At 43.0% G+C, this 15,977-nt stretch overlaps 1 protein-coding gene across 1 annotated transcript in view; it reads left to right on the top strand.

Moving 5' to 3' along the window:
• The window catches only part of LOC141020400 (NLR family CARD domain-containing protein 3-like), a 45,533-nt gene extending 32,133 nt beyond the window's left edge, over positions 1-13,400 (top strand). Inside the window, exons 4-8 of the mRNA XM_073495457.1 lie at positions 4,195-5,971; positions 6,061-6,234; positions 7,035-7,208; positions 12,491-12,537; positions 12,664-13,400. Coding sequence (XP_073351558.1) covers positions 4,195-5,971; positions 6,061-6,234; positions 7,035-7,208; positions 12,491-12,537; positions 12,664-13,196 — 2,705 coding nt within the window. The 3' untranslated portion in view covers positions 13,197-13,400. The remainder of the gene's footprint in view (positions 1-4,194; positions 5,972-6,060; positions 6,235-7,034; positions 7,209-12,490; positions 12,538-12,663) is intronic.
• Positions 13,401-15,977: the final 2,577 nt, after the last annotated feature.

The following is a 15,977-nucleotide window of genomic DNA, read 5'->3' on the forward strand; positions in this document are numbered from 1 at the left end:
TAACTTATCTTCAGTTGTGAAACGCAGGAAAACCAGTTTTCAGTCTCGGCTCTGATGCAGCATGTAATCTGTAATGTAACTAAAGGTATCAAACAGATGTAGTTGAGTAAAAAGTAAAATATTTGCCTCCAAAATGTGGAAGAATAAAGTTGCAGTGCAGAACAGACGGATCAGGAGCTGCAGTGTCCGGCTTAGCAGGATAGACTGACGAGAGAGAAGCTGCAGGCTGGAACATGAACTAATGTTTGCTGCTCAGTGTCACAGTGTTTTTTCCTCTTCTGGTGACCAGAAGGATCCTGATGAGATGAGAGGACAAAGCACAACCTGCCATCAAAGCTTTAAACAATTATATAGGAGCCTAAATGCTATTTTTTGTTGATAAGTATTTAAATAATAATTTAAGTTGATATGTGAAAAAAGATTGTTGTTAATTATGGTAAAGAAGAGGTTATTTACAGGTGAACAGTTCATATTAATAAGTTAGTACTTGATTCATTTCACTTAAAAGTGTGTGGATGTTTTTTGGTTTAAAAATCGCACATGTAACCTTTAATGCAGATGAGTGTGGGTGCGTGGTTGACGTAAAACAGTCAGTCAGGTCAGTGTCATGGAGTGGAGCCACACAGTTTTTTGACCTCTTTGCTCTTTGCTTTCACTTTACCTTTAGACTCCGCATTTTTTCTGTCTTTGGCTCTTACCTGTTTTTATTTTCATAATGCTGGACTATTGTATTGTGCCTTATTTCACGGAGTAAACGGTGAAAAGAAACGAAGGAATCGTGTGGAGTTTTTTATGTCGTAAAAGTGGACAACGAGGGAGGAGAGCGTCAAGCTCATGGCTTCGCTGATTAGGAACCTACAAATTACACCTGCATTCACACGAGGGGAAGACGTGTTGCATCATTTCTGGGGCCCAACGCAACTTAAATAGTCAGAATGCAGCGTCGTTGTAGGATCGTTGAGGAAGATGTTTTTCAGCACAGAACTGACTCGTGTCGTGGAACATTGGACGCTTTATTGGTTAACAACTTTTGTTTTATTCACTTTTATCAGTGTTGATCTTAAAGTTGTGTTTTCATGTTTTCATCTTTCTTGCACAGTGTTTGGTGTCATGAGACGACAGCTTCATTTCAAGAAGTAACAGCTGGGGGAACAGAAGCTGATGGGACATGGGACAGATGGTCAGCTCTTCACATCTGGGGACAGAAGGACGTGTAAGCAGAGCACCACTTCAGAGTTACATTAAGTCCAGCCCACGGAGCAGCAGCAGGAGCTCTGACTGGTCAGACTCTACTGCTGTGTCGCCCAATCAGAACTCCTGTTGCTGCTGTGATATATTTGTGTCACAGTTTTCCTTCAGGTTGATAATACTGCCTTTTATTAGCAGGGAGCCACTCTGAAGAAAGTGGACCTCTTGAATACTCTGGAAGATTTAACAGAAGATGAATTTAAGAAGTTCAAATGGTTTCTGCAGCAGCCCGACATCCTGAAAAACTACAACTACAAATCCATCAAAGTGTCCAAACTGGAGAATGCAGACAGGTTGACAACAGTGGACCTGATGGTGAAAACCTATAAACTGCGTGGAGCTGTGAAGGTGACAAAGAAGGTTTTACAGGACATACCCAGGATTGACCTGCTGCAGAACCTGCCAGAAACCAGCTCAGGATCAGAAGGTCAGTCAGTTTAATATTTTTTGTATTTTCAGAGAAAAGACAGCCGGTGGAAACTGGTGACACAATACTTGAAGGAGCAGAGTCTCAGTAGGGAAGCTCATTGAATTCACCAGAGAATAAAATTAAAGGCCACAACTTGTTTTTATGAGAAAAGGTTGAAGTTATCAATCATTGTTCTTTATTAAGAGGACAGAGACATGATGGAGCTCCCTGATTAATTTTCTTTATGTGACTCTTTGGTTTAAGACTCTTCTGTCACTTACTAATGTGGATGGTTTTATATGAATTGAATGATTACTTTTATTATTGTGATATGCATACATGTATGCCCAGCCCGCATGGGCTTATAAGACACCAAGAAAACAAACCGGATCTAGAGCACATCATCAGCACATCAAAGAAGTAAGAAAACAAACAGGGGTTCAAAACCATTATCTAAAGAAAAAAGAAAGGGAAGACAATGCCAAGGTTCAAGAGAAATCATCAAAAATTAATTAAACAAATTTACCTGTCCTCTTTTCCAAGCTTGAGAAATGAAGCTAGCAGTTTTAAACACACTGAAATTAAACAACCACTCCAGCTTCTGCTCATCAGAGCACCAAAATATTTCAGGGTTTTGTCCACAGATTTCATGAAATAATACCTCTCTCAAATCATCATACTTTGTACAATATAAAAGGAAATGAGACTCACTTTCTACTTCATCTAGCTCACACATTTCACATATTCTATTCTCCTCGGGAATATTTTTAAATCGACCAACCTCAATGGCCAGAGGAAGAATACCAGATCTTATAATTAGTGTGGTATTTTATGAATTCCTCAAATAACCAATGAGATGTTGTGATGTTAATGTGTTTGTTCAGGAGCAGTTAAACAAGTATGAGATGCTTCATGGCACAAAATCAAGCAAGAATACATCATCTAGAACATTAATAATTACTGTATTTTAGGACTCCCAGCATGTGAGCTATGTAACCTACAGTACGTAACACAGGCACATTTAAAAAAACAAGTATGAAGTTAAACTGAAACAATATCACACAATGTCTCTTTCTCTCTGTGTCAGTGGATGTGAAAGATGCTGGAGGAGCTTCAGAGAACAGAGGAGCGTCCTCCTCTCAGACTGAAGGTAAAGCTGCTGTCTTCTCTGGTTTGTATGGAAGCCCTGAAAGACCAAGTGTAGTTTGACTCAATTATAACTGAGTGAAAGCAAAGATAGAAAAACTTCATCAACCAACTTCAGGATTTGGTCTGTGACACTTTTTTTTTGAAGATTTTGAATAAAAGTTTATCTTTGATACTGGTCTATAATTGTGTGAAAGGGCTGGTCAAGACTTTTCTTTAAAGGTGTCTGAACACTGGCCTTTTTCTGAATAGCCGGTTATTGAACCAGCACTGAGAAGGTAGTTAATAGTAGAGAACACAGTGGGACGAGAAACAGGAAGGACGGATTTTATAAATTTTGTAGGATCTGTATCACCGGACTAGAGGAGACAATCATATCAGCTACAGCAGAGGCTTGAAAGTGAGAGGTGGATCTTCTCAGGGAGGCTCTGAACAGTTTGAGGAGAGGCTCAATTAATGGGGGTGAAAAATATGACAGTAGTTATTGTCTTAGTTATCAAAAGGACTTCACAAAGAATATGATAAATCTGTGTGATTTGGTTAAAGAGAGTTCAGAGTTACAGTCGTTTGGGGGAATCGGTTACTGTTTTCTCACTTTGCTGTCTATTTGGTGATGTTTGAATTCATGTCAGACAACATAAATAATAACAGGATATTTTTGCTCAATTGTTGAATGTCTCTTGAAATGAATCACATGATGATGTCATAGACATCCAGGAATTAAGCCAAACTGAGCAGGGGTGTCCAGGCTTTGTGTGAGGGGAGGCCCAGACTGAGACTTTAAAAACCTCTGAGCTACAGTTATTTAAAGAATCTGCAGGCCAAAAACAGTCAATACAATAAACTGTAGTGTCTCCTTTAAGTGAATGAACAAATAATGTAAGAAGAGTAAAGATGTTCAGAGTTCCAACATATCTCAACATCAACCCAACTCTTTGTTTATCCGCTCTGTGATCCCAAACATATGAGTCAAGTTATAACGACTGATGACATCATATATTCTATACAGTTTAGCTGTGGATTAACCAAATGTACAAACTTAAAGTCGCCAAACAAAAAGATTTTGGGGTAGTAGAACTTCGATCCAGGCGTAGTGGCAGAGATTGTGGATGAGCAGCAGACTTGAAAAGGTGAGGAGAAGAAGCAGCGCTGGAGTCAGGACAGGCAGGATTAAAAGAAGACAGACAGCAAAGCTGACACTTTTTTCTGGCACCTATCCAAAGGAAAGCACTTCCTGATCACAGAGGACACAGCTAGCTTACCGGTAGCGTGCAACTGCACTTCATGCATGTGTAGAAGCAGAGGCAGCAGCCTTCTCAGCTGTCAGAAGTTTGTTCAGATAATAACACAAACTGCCGACCCTGATGATCTTTGTTGTGTGTTTTATTCAGGAAGTCATTCTGCAGTTTGTCAGCGTAAACTCAAATCTGACCTTCAGAAGAAGTTCCAGTGTGTGTTTGAGGGGATCGCTAAAGCAGGAAACCCAACCCTTCTGAATCAGATCTACACAGAGCTCTACATCACAGAGGGAGGGACTGCAGAGGTCAATGATGAACATGAGGTCAGACAGATTGAAGCAGCATCCAGGAAACCAGGCAGACCAGAAACAACAGTCAGACAAGAAGACATCTTTAAAGCCTCACCTGGAAGAGACAAACCAATCAGAACAGTGATGACAAAGGGAGTGGCTGGCATCGGGAAAACAGTCTTAACACAGAAGTTCACTCTGGACTGGGCTGAAGACAAAGCCAACCAGGACATACAGTTCACATTTCCATTCACTTTCAGAGAGCTGAATGTGCTGAAAGAGAAAAAGTTCAGCTTGGTGGAGCTTGTTCATCACTTCTTCACTGAAACCAAAGAAATCTGCAGCTTTGAAGAGTTCCAGGTTGTGTTCATCTTTGACGGTCTGGATGAGTGTCGACTTCCTCTGGACTTCCACAACACTGAGATCCTGACTGATGTTACAGAGTCCACCTCAGTGGATGTGCTGCTGACAAACCTCATCAGGGGGAAACTGCTTCCCTCTGCTCGCCTCTGGATAACCACACGACCTGCAGCAGCCAATCAGATCCCTCCTGAGTGTGTTGACGTGGTGACAGAGGTCAGAGGGTTCAATGACCCACAGAAGAAGGAGTACTTCAAGAAGAGATTCAGAGATGAGGAGCAGGCCAGCAGAATCATCTCCCACATCAAGACATCACGAAGCCTCCACATCATGTGCCACATCCCAGTCTTCTGCTGGATCACTGCTACAGTTCTGGAGGATGTGTTGAAGACCAGAGAGGGAGGAGAGCTGCCCAAGACCCTGACACAGATGTACATCCACTTCCTGGTGGTTCAGGCCAAACGGAAGAACGTCAAGTATGATGGAGGAGCTGAGACAGATCCACACTGGACTTCAGAGAGCAGGAAGATGATTGAGTCTCTGGGAAAACTGGCTTTTGAGCAGCTGCCGAGTGGCGACCTGATCTTCTATGAATCAGACCTGGCAGAGTGTGGCATCGATATCAGAGCAGCCTCAGTGTACTCAGGAGTGTTCACACAGATCTTTAAAGAGGAGAGTGGACTGTACCAGGACAAGGTGTTCTGCTTCGTCCATCTGAGTGTTCAGGAGTTTCTGGCTGCTCTTCATGTCCATCTGACGTTCATCAACTCTGGTGTCAATCTGTTGTCAGAGGAACAAACAACATACCATCAATCTGCAAAGACACGTCTCTACCAGAGTGCTGTGGACGAGGCCTTACAGAGTCCAAATGGACGTCTTGACTTGTTCCTCCGCTTCCTCCTGGGTCTTTCACTGCAGACCAGTCAGACTCTCCTGCGAGGTCTGCAGACACAGACAGGAAGTAGCTCACAGACCGATCAGGAAACAGTCCAGTACATCAAGAAGAAGATCAGTGAGAATCTGTCTGCAGAGAGAAGCATCAATCTGTTCCACTGTCTGAATGAACTGAACGATCGTTCTCTAGTGGAGGAGATCCAACAGTACCTGAGATCAGGAAGTCTCTCCACAGAGAAACTGTCTCCTGCTCAGTGGTCAGCTCTGGTCTTCATCTTACTGTCATCAGAAAAAGATCTGGATGTGTTTGACCTGAAGAAATACTCTGCTTCAGAGGAGGCTCTTCTGAGGCTGCTGCCAGTGGTCAAAGCCTCCAAGAAAGTTCTGTAAGTGTGGAGAAGTTTTTTCAGAATGCAGTAAATGTGCTGTTATTGACCCAAATAGAAATAATTTTCTTGTTCTGCTCTTTATCCAGACTGAGTGACTGTAACCTCTCAGAGAGAAGCTGTGAAGCTCTGTCCTCAGTTCTCAGCTCCCAGTCCTCTAGTCTGAGAGAGCTGGACCTGAGTAACAACAACCTGCAGGATTCAGGAGTGAAGCAGCTGTCTGTTGGACTGGAGAGTCCACAATGTAGACTTGAAACTCTCAGGTCAGGATTCATTACATTATTTCATTATTTCATGTAACTTTACAATTGGAGCAGGTCTTGATCATACTCTTAATATTATTCAATTCATTGAAGAGACCCAACATTTCCCCTATGAACAATCACTTGACACAGTGGCACGAAGAAAAATGCCTTTTAACAGGCAGAAAGCTCGAGCAGAACCGGACTTAGTGGTGGGCGGCCATCTCTCTCAACTGGTTGGGTTGAGAGAGAGAGAGAGAGACAGAAAGAAAGAAAGATAGAAGCCCCATTCACACTGCCTTTTCAAGGCGGGAATCTTGTGCTGATATTCCACCTCGCTGTAGAATAGAATAGATGTTTATTGTCATTGTTTCAAAAACAACGAAACATAGATAGCAGCTCTTAGTTTGACAAATAAATATCAAATATCAACAAGTATAACAAAATAGATAAAAATAGTAAAATATATACAACAAGATAAATGGACACAAGATTCAAGTATGTACGTACACAATGTACACAAGTATGTACACAAGTACGAGTATGTGTGTGAGGGTGGTAGTGGAGGGTTATTGCACTGGTGTGAAGTCTTTAGAGAGTGAGGGGTGAAGGGGGGGTTGTGCATTTCAGTGCCTGTGGGAAGAAACTGTTCTTCAGTCTGTTTGTTCTGATGGATCTATATCTCTTCCCAGAGGGCAGGGGGGAGAACAGGTAATGTACACGATGAATATAATAAACGTTAAACCCTTAAATACAGATGTGCACTGAATCATCAGGACCTTCAGCTGATCTGTGATGTGTGTTGTTTTGTGTGTCTGCAGGCTGTCAGGCTGTCTGATCACAGAGGAAGGCTGTACTTCTCTGGCCTCAGCTCTGGACTCCAACCCGTCCCATCTGAGAGAGCTGGACCTGAGCTACAATCATCCAGGAGACTCAGGAGTGAAGCTGCTGTCTGCTCGACTGGAGGATCCAGGCTGGAGACTGGACACTCTCAGGTATGAAGAGTCCTGCTGCAGCCACAGACAGTCAGTGTGAGACTCTGTATCTCGAGTGTAGATGGTTCAGTGTCGGGAGGTCTGCTTCGTTTACTCCACCTCCAGTTGTTCAGTTCAGTTCAGGAGAAAAGGCAGCACGGCACGAAGCCAAGAGTTACAAGTGAAGAGAGGAAGATGAGAAGAAGAGATGAAGATCAGCGACCAGGAGAGTCTTGGCACAAACACTAAAGTTACACCTCTTTTTTCAGACTAGTTTAGTGCCTGTTCAAAATGTGCCTGTTTGATTTGTTGGCCTCTGGTTTTGCTGCTTGATGAACCGTCATCCAAACTACTTCACCCTCCACACTGATTGCAGAGGGTTATCAAAACATTAACATTAAATCTAATTTCCACCACGTCACCGCTGTGTTATGATATTAATAATAACAATAGACCCTCTGTGTCAGATGTCTGATCAGAAAATACTGAACCTCAAATTCAAAAGATTTCTGTGACACATAAATGAATTTAATCACTGAATGTTATAGAAACTCTTTCCCTGAACTGGAGAATCAGTGTTTCTGCCAAAGTGCTTGACTTTGAACTTAAAATGGTTCTGACATGGATCTTTATCAACACTGGAGTAACTGCATTCTAGATCATCACTGACAAGTGTATCTGTGCCTCAGTGTGAAACGATCTACAGACTGTAACAACTGTCTGTGGCATCAGTTTAAAGTGAACAGAAGATATAAAACAGTTCAATAACAACGTTAGATGACACAAGGTGGAACATTCCCGTCACATCACCAGAACAGCAGCAGTGCATAGATTAATTTAAGATGGGTCAGTGGTGCCGTCTTGGCTCCTGTCATGAGGAAACTGCTGCTCCAGCTGAGTTTGGGCTGTTTTGGGTAGTTCTCATTATAACAGCCTGCAGGGGCAGGAAAGCTTCAGTGTTTTGCACCGTCAGCAAAATCAAATGACAAAAGAAAAGAAAACATTCAGTGATCAATCATCTGCTCCATTGATTAACATGATATGTGACCTGTGCAGAGCTGCAGCTCTCTACAGTAGCTGGTGGACCTCTGGTTTAATGCTGTTGTAATGTACTTCAGCCTGGCTCGTAGCTGCTGACTCAGCTTCACTTCAACTGTTCTGGAGTCGTGTTCAGGTTCTGCTGGTGGAAATCCAATGTTTCCTCATTTTGTTGCTTCAAAATAAAAGCTTAACTACATAATGTAGGACTTTTATTGTGAAGGATTTATAGGAAGCGTTAAATGCAGGAAGATGCTGTGACGACGTTGCATGAATGGACTTTTAATTTCTCTTGTGTGGCAGCAAACAACACACATGGTTTCAGTTACTAACTGAGTCCATCCACACACTTTATGGCCGACTACAGTAATAACAGCGTGCACTTTACTGTGACTGCAGCAACGTGCTCGTAGCTCTGTCACATACCGGAGAGACTCACTCCTACCAACACAACACAGAGTAGTGTTTGTTGGCACTAATCATAGGGCTGCAACTAACAACTATTTTCATAACCCACTAATTACATGAAAAGACAAAAGCAGGTTTATTTTATATTTCCAGCATTTTATTAAAAAATAAAACATTGCTGTCACATTTTCCTCTTTAGTCTTGTTCAGTTCACTTTCAAACAACTTCAAAGTGTAAAAGCAACATAAATGTATTAGAGGTGTGGAAATGTCTCCATTATAAGATGCATCACGATGCAGAGACAGAGCAGAATCCAGAGTCTGCAGCTCATGTTGATTGTTGATTGTTCGGCCTCAGCTGAACAATAAAGATACGTTGTGACGTTGCTCCCATGTTTTGAACTGTGGGAGGATTTCTGACTAACGTTACTGATGTAGGAGGGATGTTGGAGGGAGGCAGAGATCATCTGAGAGGGATTAAAAAGAGAATTTTTTTAAACGGACATCTCGGGACACATGTCAGATTTTATGAACTTGCTGTGAAGCAGGAACTGGACGAGACTTCTGCCTCACAACAATCACTAATCACGTCGGCCATTTTCAGCTGAAGCTAACGTCTGCAGCCATAAATAATCACTGTTACAGCAGCCCAGCTGATCAGCCGAGATCTGAGGAGGTGCTGTCAACTCTGCTGTCCAACTCTGAGAGAGGTGTGTGCAGCAGAGTCAGTAAATGTTTCATCTTAAAGCTGCCATGTGAAAACTATATTATTGTAGACACACGTGAAAGACGCTGCAGATGGAGACATGTTTTGTTTGATTACTGAAAAGATGCAGCTTTTATTTTGTAGCCTGCTGTAGTCTGATTATTGGAAGGACTTTCAGAATAAAAGGGGGATTTAAATGATGAAAAGTAGCCGTGTGCAGTGATATAGATCATCGAGGATGACGAACACTGAGATGCATCGAGAATCGTCGACAGCTGAATCGTAATCGAATCACGAGGCCGGTGAAGATTCACACCTCTAAAATGTTTGTTACATGAAGAATGCAAAAGTAAAATACAGTTTGTTTTCTAAAGTGCACATAGCACTCCTTCATCCTCCACCATTGATAGTGGCCTCATGTGTGTTAGCAGCATACTGAGGATAGCATCAGTCAGAGCAGCTGCTGGCTGTGGTGTCATGGGGCATCCTTCCTCACAACGTAGTCGCCATGTTGACTTGTTTCTTTGTGAAGTGAGAGACACAATATTATATAATATCAGTATGCAGAGTAGCACAATTCACATGAAGCTCAGTGAACTCAGTAACTGCCTTGTTGTTTGAGGTAATATGTGCTGATGTAAAGGGCAAATACAGATCAGGCCTGTACAATAAAACACAACAACAACAGAGCAGCACTTCCTCACAACATGTGAAAAGTATCAACACATTAGAGAAACACATGTTCAACATGTAATAGATTACAAAGGGTTTGTTGAGCCAGTAGATGAAGAAACATGAACAGTCCTACTAGGGGAGAACCCAAAGAGCTGTGATCCAGCAGCAGTCTATGTTCTGCTGCCACAAACTGAGGGACAGTGAGTGACAGTCAGCTGAGAGTTGTTCATGTTATATGTGACGACACTTATTATTTAGTGTTGTGCTGTTATTGTCAGCTTTGGTTATAGTTCTGTCTCTGTTGTGTTTTGATCTACTGTACTCGTCTTTACACCAGAATGTTCTTCTTCTTTATCTTCTCAATGTTTGTGCGCTTGCTTTGGCCACATGTTTGTGTTACATGGTGCCAATAAAGACAGTTTTGAATTTAGGAAATGAAATAAAACAATAACTGGACATTGTGAATGCAGCCTGAGCCGTGCACTGAGAATAAAAAGGACATGTAATATATATTTGAACAGAACAGATATGCTCAAGTTTCTATTGTGCAGAAATAAAGACTTGACTTCAGACGATCTCTTACTATGACATGAAATATTGTAAAAACTCCTCTTATGTCCTCCAGTGTCTCTGAGCGTACTTCAGCTAATTACCCAGCAGGGGGCGACACTGATCCATCACAAACCTGAGAGCACAGGTGGAAGGTGTTTCTGTCTTAAACGCTGCTTTTTAAATTGAAAGCTGTGATGTAGCCGGGCCCTAATCTTGTGTTTGCAGGAACAACAGGTTTACTAATGGATGAAGTTCATCAGCTCCAAAAGTTCATCCTGTCCAAACTTTTGTCAGTCAGCCTGTCCAACAAACAAACACTGCTGCTCATTAAAACACCGAACAATCAGTGACTAAAGGGACAGACACTACGGATCAGTGTAGACAGGTTCTGGGTTTGAAAGGTTTCCTAAGTTACCGTGCCGAGTCTCCTTCACCCGTAGTGGCTCCGACCTGCTTTCTCTTCAGCTGCTCGGTGATGTGGTGCTACCGGGCCATGTGAGAGCAGCTCTGCACATCTTGTAGCTGTTTTCTTTGAACACTTTAATATAAAGTGCTGCCACACTTTTGATGACTTGGCTCGTACACTTTTCTCTTCTGTAACGTTTGTAGTTCCCGTTGCCTCCGTGGCCTCCGCTATATTGCAAATGCTAACGGAGCCCATTCAGAAAGGAGACGGCGCGACTCCGAGTAGCTTCCTGTTTCATCACCTGAGCTACGCGAGGCGCCATTGGCTGGCTTACTGCTCCCCACCGCAGGAGACCAGAACTGCTGCACTGAATGTGTTTTCCTGACGTATCTTCGGCTCGACCGTCTTTGACTATGAAGTGAAGCAGCTCGCTCCGTGCCACAGCGCCTGCATCGTAACGTCAACCAGCTAATCCACCGTGAAACTGGTCGGCAGCTGTTTTTATAATGGATTTAATGGGTCAGTTGTCGCGGCCCTAAAAACTTCTAACATTGAATTCAAAGTCAACGCTGCACTTCTGTGAGTCCTCAGCAACAAACCTGCCAAGTATAAAGTAGACTGGATGAACGGTTCTGGAGACATGTGGACCACAGACAGACAGACAGAAAGACAGATTCCTGGCTTCATAGTCAGATGTTCCTCTGTCACATCTGGACACATCATGTTTACCACAGCAGATTTCACACTAAGAGACATGTTCTGTCATTTGTTGTGTTTTAATGGCATCAAACATGACATGAAGTTCTCCTCACAGTAACTATTACTGCTGTAACATCCATCAGATATCAATCCAGCACCAAACTATAGTAACATGAACATGAACACATGAAATGATGCTGTTTCTACCACAAACAGCTTCAGTGACACTTGTGAGCTTCTGGAGGGAAACAGTCTGGGAGTCTCTGTCTCTTGGTTTTGTGGCAGAGGTCGGGAACCAACGTCCAACGTTTCCTGATGATTTATTACGTATAAACTGTATTTGTTTCTTTGCACAGTGAAACAAAGCAGCAGAAACACAGCGAGAACAAAAAGCAGACTGTGCAGGTGAGATTCAGAAAAGCCCTGGAAGCTTCAAACAGGAATCTGACCTCAAAAGTTCTGACATCCAAATCCAAAAGTCCTGTAATATACAAACATAAGCACAAGCTGACATTGGATCAGACAGCAAGCGTCAGGTAGCCCACAGGAAACAGCAGCAACATCCAATAACATAAAGATGAAGTCATAAATCCAAACAGAGGTTTGTGTGTGTCCTCACATGTTGTCGTCCTCTTTCACACACACCAACATCCTGTGGCTCACTCTCAGTGTGTGAGGAGAGTGGCAGAGGTGAAGAGGTTCAGGGAAACAGGGAGAAGCAGCCTGATGGACATGTTGTGTTTCTGTGTATGAGTCATGTCATGTCCATGTTTGCATGCTGAAAGAGGATGTGCTGCTCTGACCCCCCTCCTCCTTTCAGGGTGGAGCCTGCTGGAGTCCGATGGTTGACACCAGGTCTGAGGAAGTGTGAGTGTGTTTTTACTTTGATTCAGCTTCACACTGTGACATCACTCAGTCACATCTGTGATGTCATCACCACACTGATGATACATTAATAACTGCAGCTGTGTTGTGTCTTTTTCTCTCCATCAGATTCCTGTGAGCTCACAGTCGACACAAACACAGTCAGCAGAGAGATCAAACTGTCTGACAACAACAGGAAGATGACACGTGTGTTAGAGGTTCAGTCATATCCTCGTCATCCAGAGAGGTTTGAGACCAGCTGTCAGCTGCTGTGTAGAACTGGTCTGACTGGTCGCTGTTACTGGGAGGTCGAGTGGAGAGGAGATGTTTATATATCAGTGAGTTACAGAAGAATCAGCAGGAGAGGAGGCAGAGAAGACTGTGTGTTTGGACTGAATGATCAGTCCTGGAGTCTGTGGTGTGTTAATGGTCGTTACTCTGTCTGGCACAATTACAGAAGAACCTCCTCCTCCTCCTCCTCCTCCTCTGGTAGAGTAGCAGTGTATGTGGACTGTCCTGCTGGCACTCTGTCCTTCTACAGAGTCTCCTCTGACTCACTGATCCACCTCCACACCTTCAGCACCACATTCACTGAACCTCTTTATCCTGGATTTGGGCTCTGGCCCAGTTCTGGTTCCTCAGTGTGTCTGTGTGGTGTTTAGTCTGCAGAGTCTCCTCCTGTCACAGAAACATTGTCAGTGCTGAACAGTTGAGTCTGTACAGGATCACAGTCACATCAATCTTTCAGCTTCTTGTAATAAATTCATCAGTGAACTTTGTACAAAATGATTCAAACTGATTGAAAAGATTCTTCATTTACATTTTAAACTTCTTCCATTAAATTGTGGAAATTGCGTTGACTTGTACTTTCTGTCGTGTGTTGTTTTGAATTCTGGCTCTTGTTCCAGTAAAATCCAGAAATATCAGTGAAATGTAAGAAACAGGAAACATTGACTCGTCTGTAGCTTTAATTGTAAAGAGTCATTGTGAACAAAGTTGTAAATGGACAGTAAAATATGATCGAATGTACTCGACACTCCACCTGAAACACTCTGACTTGTTTCATGTGTTTCTAATGATGAAAGGAACAAAAGAGCCTACACCTACACTATGTATAAAGTAGAGGCACTGTTAGCTAGGTGCAGAGTAGCATTTCTGTTAGCTAGGTGTAGAGTAGCATTTCTGTTAGCTAGGTGTAGAGCAGAGGCACTGTTAGCTAGGTGTAGAACAGAGGCACTGTTAGCTATGTGTAGAGTAGCATTTCTGTTAGCTAGGTGTAGAACAGAGGCACTGTTAGCTAGGTGTAGAGCAGAGGCACTGTTAGCTAGGTGTAGAGTAGCATTTCTGTTAGCTAGGTGTAGAACAGAGGCACTGTTAGCTAGGTGTAGAACAGAGGCACTGTTAGCTAGGTGTAGAGTAGCATTTCTGTTAGCTAGGTGTAGAACAGAGGCACTGTTAGCTAGGTGTAGAACAGAGGCACTGTTAGCTAGGTGTAGAGCAGAGGCACTGTTAGCTAGGTGTAGAACAGAGGCACTGTTAGCTAGGTGTAGAGTAGCATTTCTGTTAGCTAGGTGTAGAACAGAGGCACTGTTAGCTAGGTGTAGAGCAGAGGCACTGTTAGCTAGGTGTAGAGTAGCATTTCTGTTAGCTAGGTGTAGAGTAGAGACACTGTTAGCTAGGTGTAGAGCAGAGTCACTGTTAGCTAGGTGTAGAGCAGAGACACTGTTAGCTAGGTGTAGAGTAGCATTTATGTTAGCTAGGTGTAGAGCAGAGGCACTGTTAGCTAGGTGTAGAGTAGCATTTCTGTTAGCTAGGTGTAGAGTAGCATTTCTGTTAGCTAGGTGTAGAACAGAGGCACTGTTAGCTATGTGTAGAGTAGCATTTCTGTTAGCTAGGTGTAGAACAGAGGCACTGTTAGCTAAGTGTAGAACAGAGGCACTGTTAGCTAGGTGTAGAGCAGAGGCACTGTTAGCTAGGTGTAGAACAGAGGCACTGTTAGCTAGGTGTAGAGTAGCATTTCTGTTAGCTAGGTGTAGAACAGAGGCACTGTTAGCTAGGTGTAGAGCAGAGGCACTGTTAGCTAGGTGTAGAGTAGCATTTCTGTTAGCTAGGTGTAGAGTAGAGACACTGTTAGCTAGGTGTAGAGCAGAGTCACTGTTAGCTAGGTGTAGAGCAGAGACACTGTTAGCTAGGTGTAGAGTAGCATTTATGTTAGCTAGGTGTAGAGCAGAGGCACTGTTAGCTAGGTGTAGAGTAGCATTTCTGTTAGCTAGGTGTAGAGTAGCATTTCTGTTAGCTAGGTGTAGAACAGAGGCACTGTTAGCTATGTGTAGAGTAGCATTTCTGTTAGCTAGGTGTAGAACAGAGGCACTGTTAGCTAGGTGTAGAGCAGAGGCACAGTTAGCTAGGTGTAGAGCAGAGGCACTGTTAGCTAGGTGTAGAGCAGAGGCACTGTTAGCTAGGTGTAGAACAGAGGCACTGTTAGCTAGGTGTAGAGTAGCATTTCTGTTAGCTAGGTGTAGAACAGAGGCACTGTTAGCTAGGTGTAGAACAGAGGCACTGTTAGCTAGATCCTTCACTTGGAGCAACAGATCAGGATCCAGCCAGTCTCGCATTGATTTCTGTCTGCTGTCCAATAACATTGATAAAGAAAAAAGTACAGTACACATCGTTGCCGCGCCCTCACTGACCATAGAGCGATTCATATAAGCATCCAATTTAATGCATCTCATACAATCCGTAGATCTTGCTACTGGAAATGAAACAATTCCCTGGTAAAGCACGAAAAGGTTCAGACTGAAATTATTCATTTAATTACTCGTTTTTACAACAAGGCTGAAAGGGAAAAATCCTACAACACTGACTGGGAACTACTGAAGTTTGAGTTGGGAAAATTCTTAAGACAGTAAACAGGAACATTTATTGCCGAAGCTAAAAGAGCAGAAGACGAGAAAGTAAAATTCCTTCTTTTTATCAGAGACCCCCGATGAAGTTTCAGAGGAGGATGAGCTGCTTCTATTAGACCTCCAGAACAAATGAGACGAGTTGTATCGACAACAAGCAGAGGAGCCTTGAAGGTCCAGGAAGAGATGGCTGGAGGAGGGGGAGCAAAGTTCTGCCGACTTTCTCGTCTCCAAAAATACCGATCCAAAACCAATTCCATCCATAATTTAAATATTAATGGGGTCGTTACTGAAGACGAGAAATCAATTTCTACAGCTCAACATATAATGAGGAAGTTACCACTCGGTTTCTGAACTGAGTAAATAACGTGAGGAAGGTCGATCTGGCAGATAAAGATTAGTGTGACGCCCTCTTACAATGGCAGAGGTGACTGATTCGATCGCTCTGCTCAGAAACAATAAATCTCCCGGCACTGACGGTTTAACTGCAGAGTTTTATAAAGCGCTCTCAGATCAGTTCGCCCCGTTTTTACTACAGGT

The sequence above is a fragment of the Pagrus major genome, chromosome 24 (genome assembly GCF_040436345.1).
Source record: "Pagrus major chromosome 24, Pma_NU_1.0".
In the NCBI taxonomy this organism is placed as follows: Eukaryota; Metazoa; Chordata; class Actinopteri; order Spariformes; family Sparidae; genus Pagrus; species Pagrus major.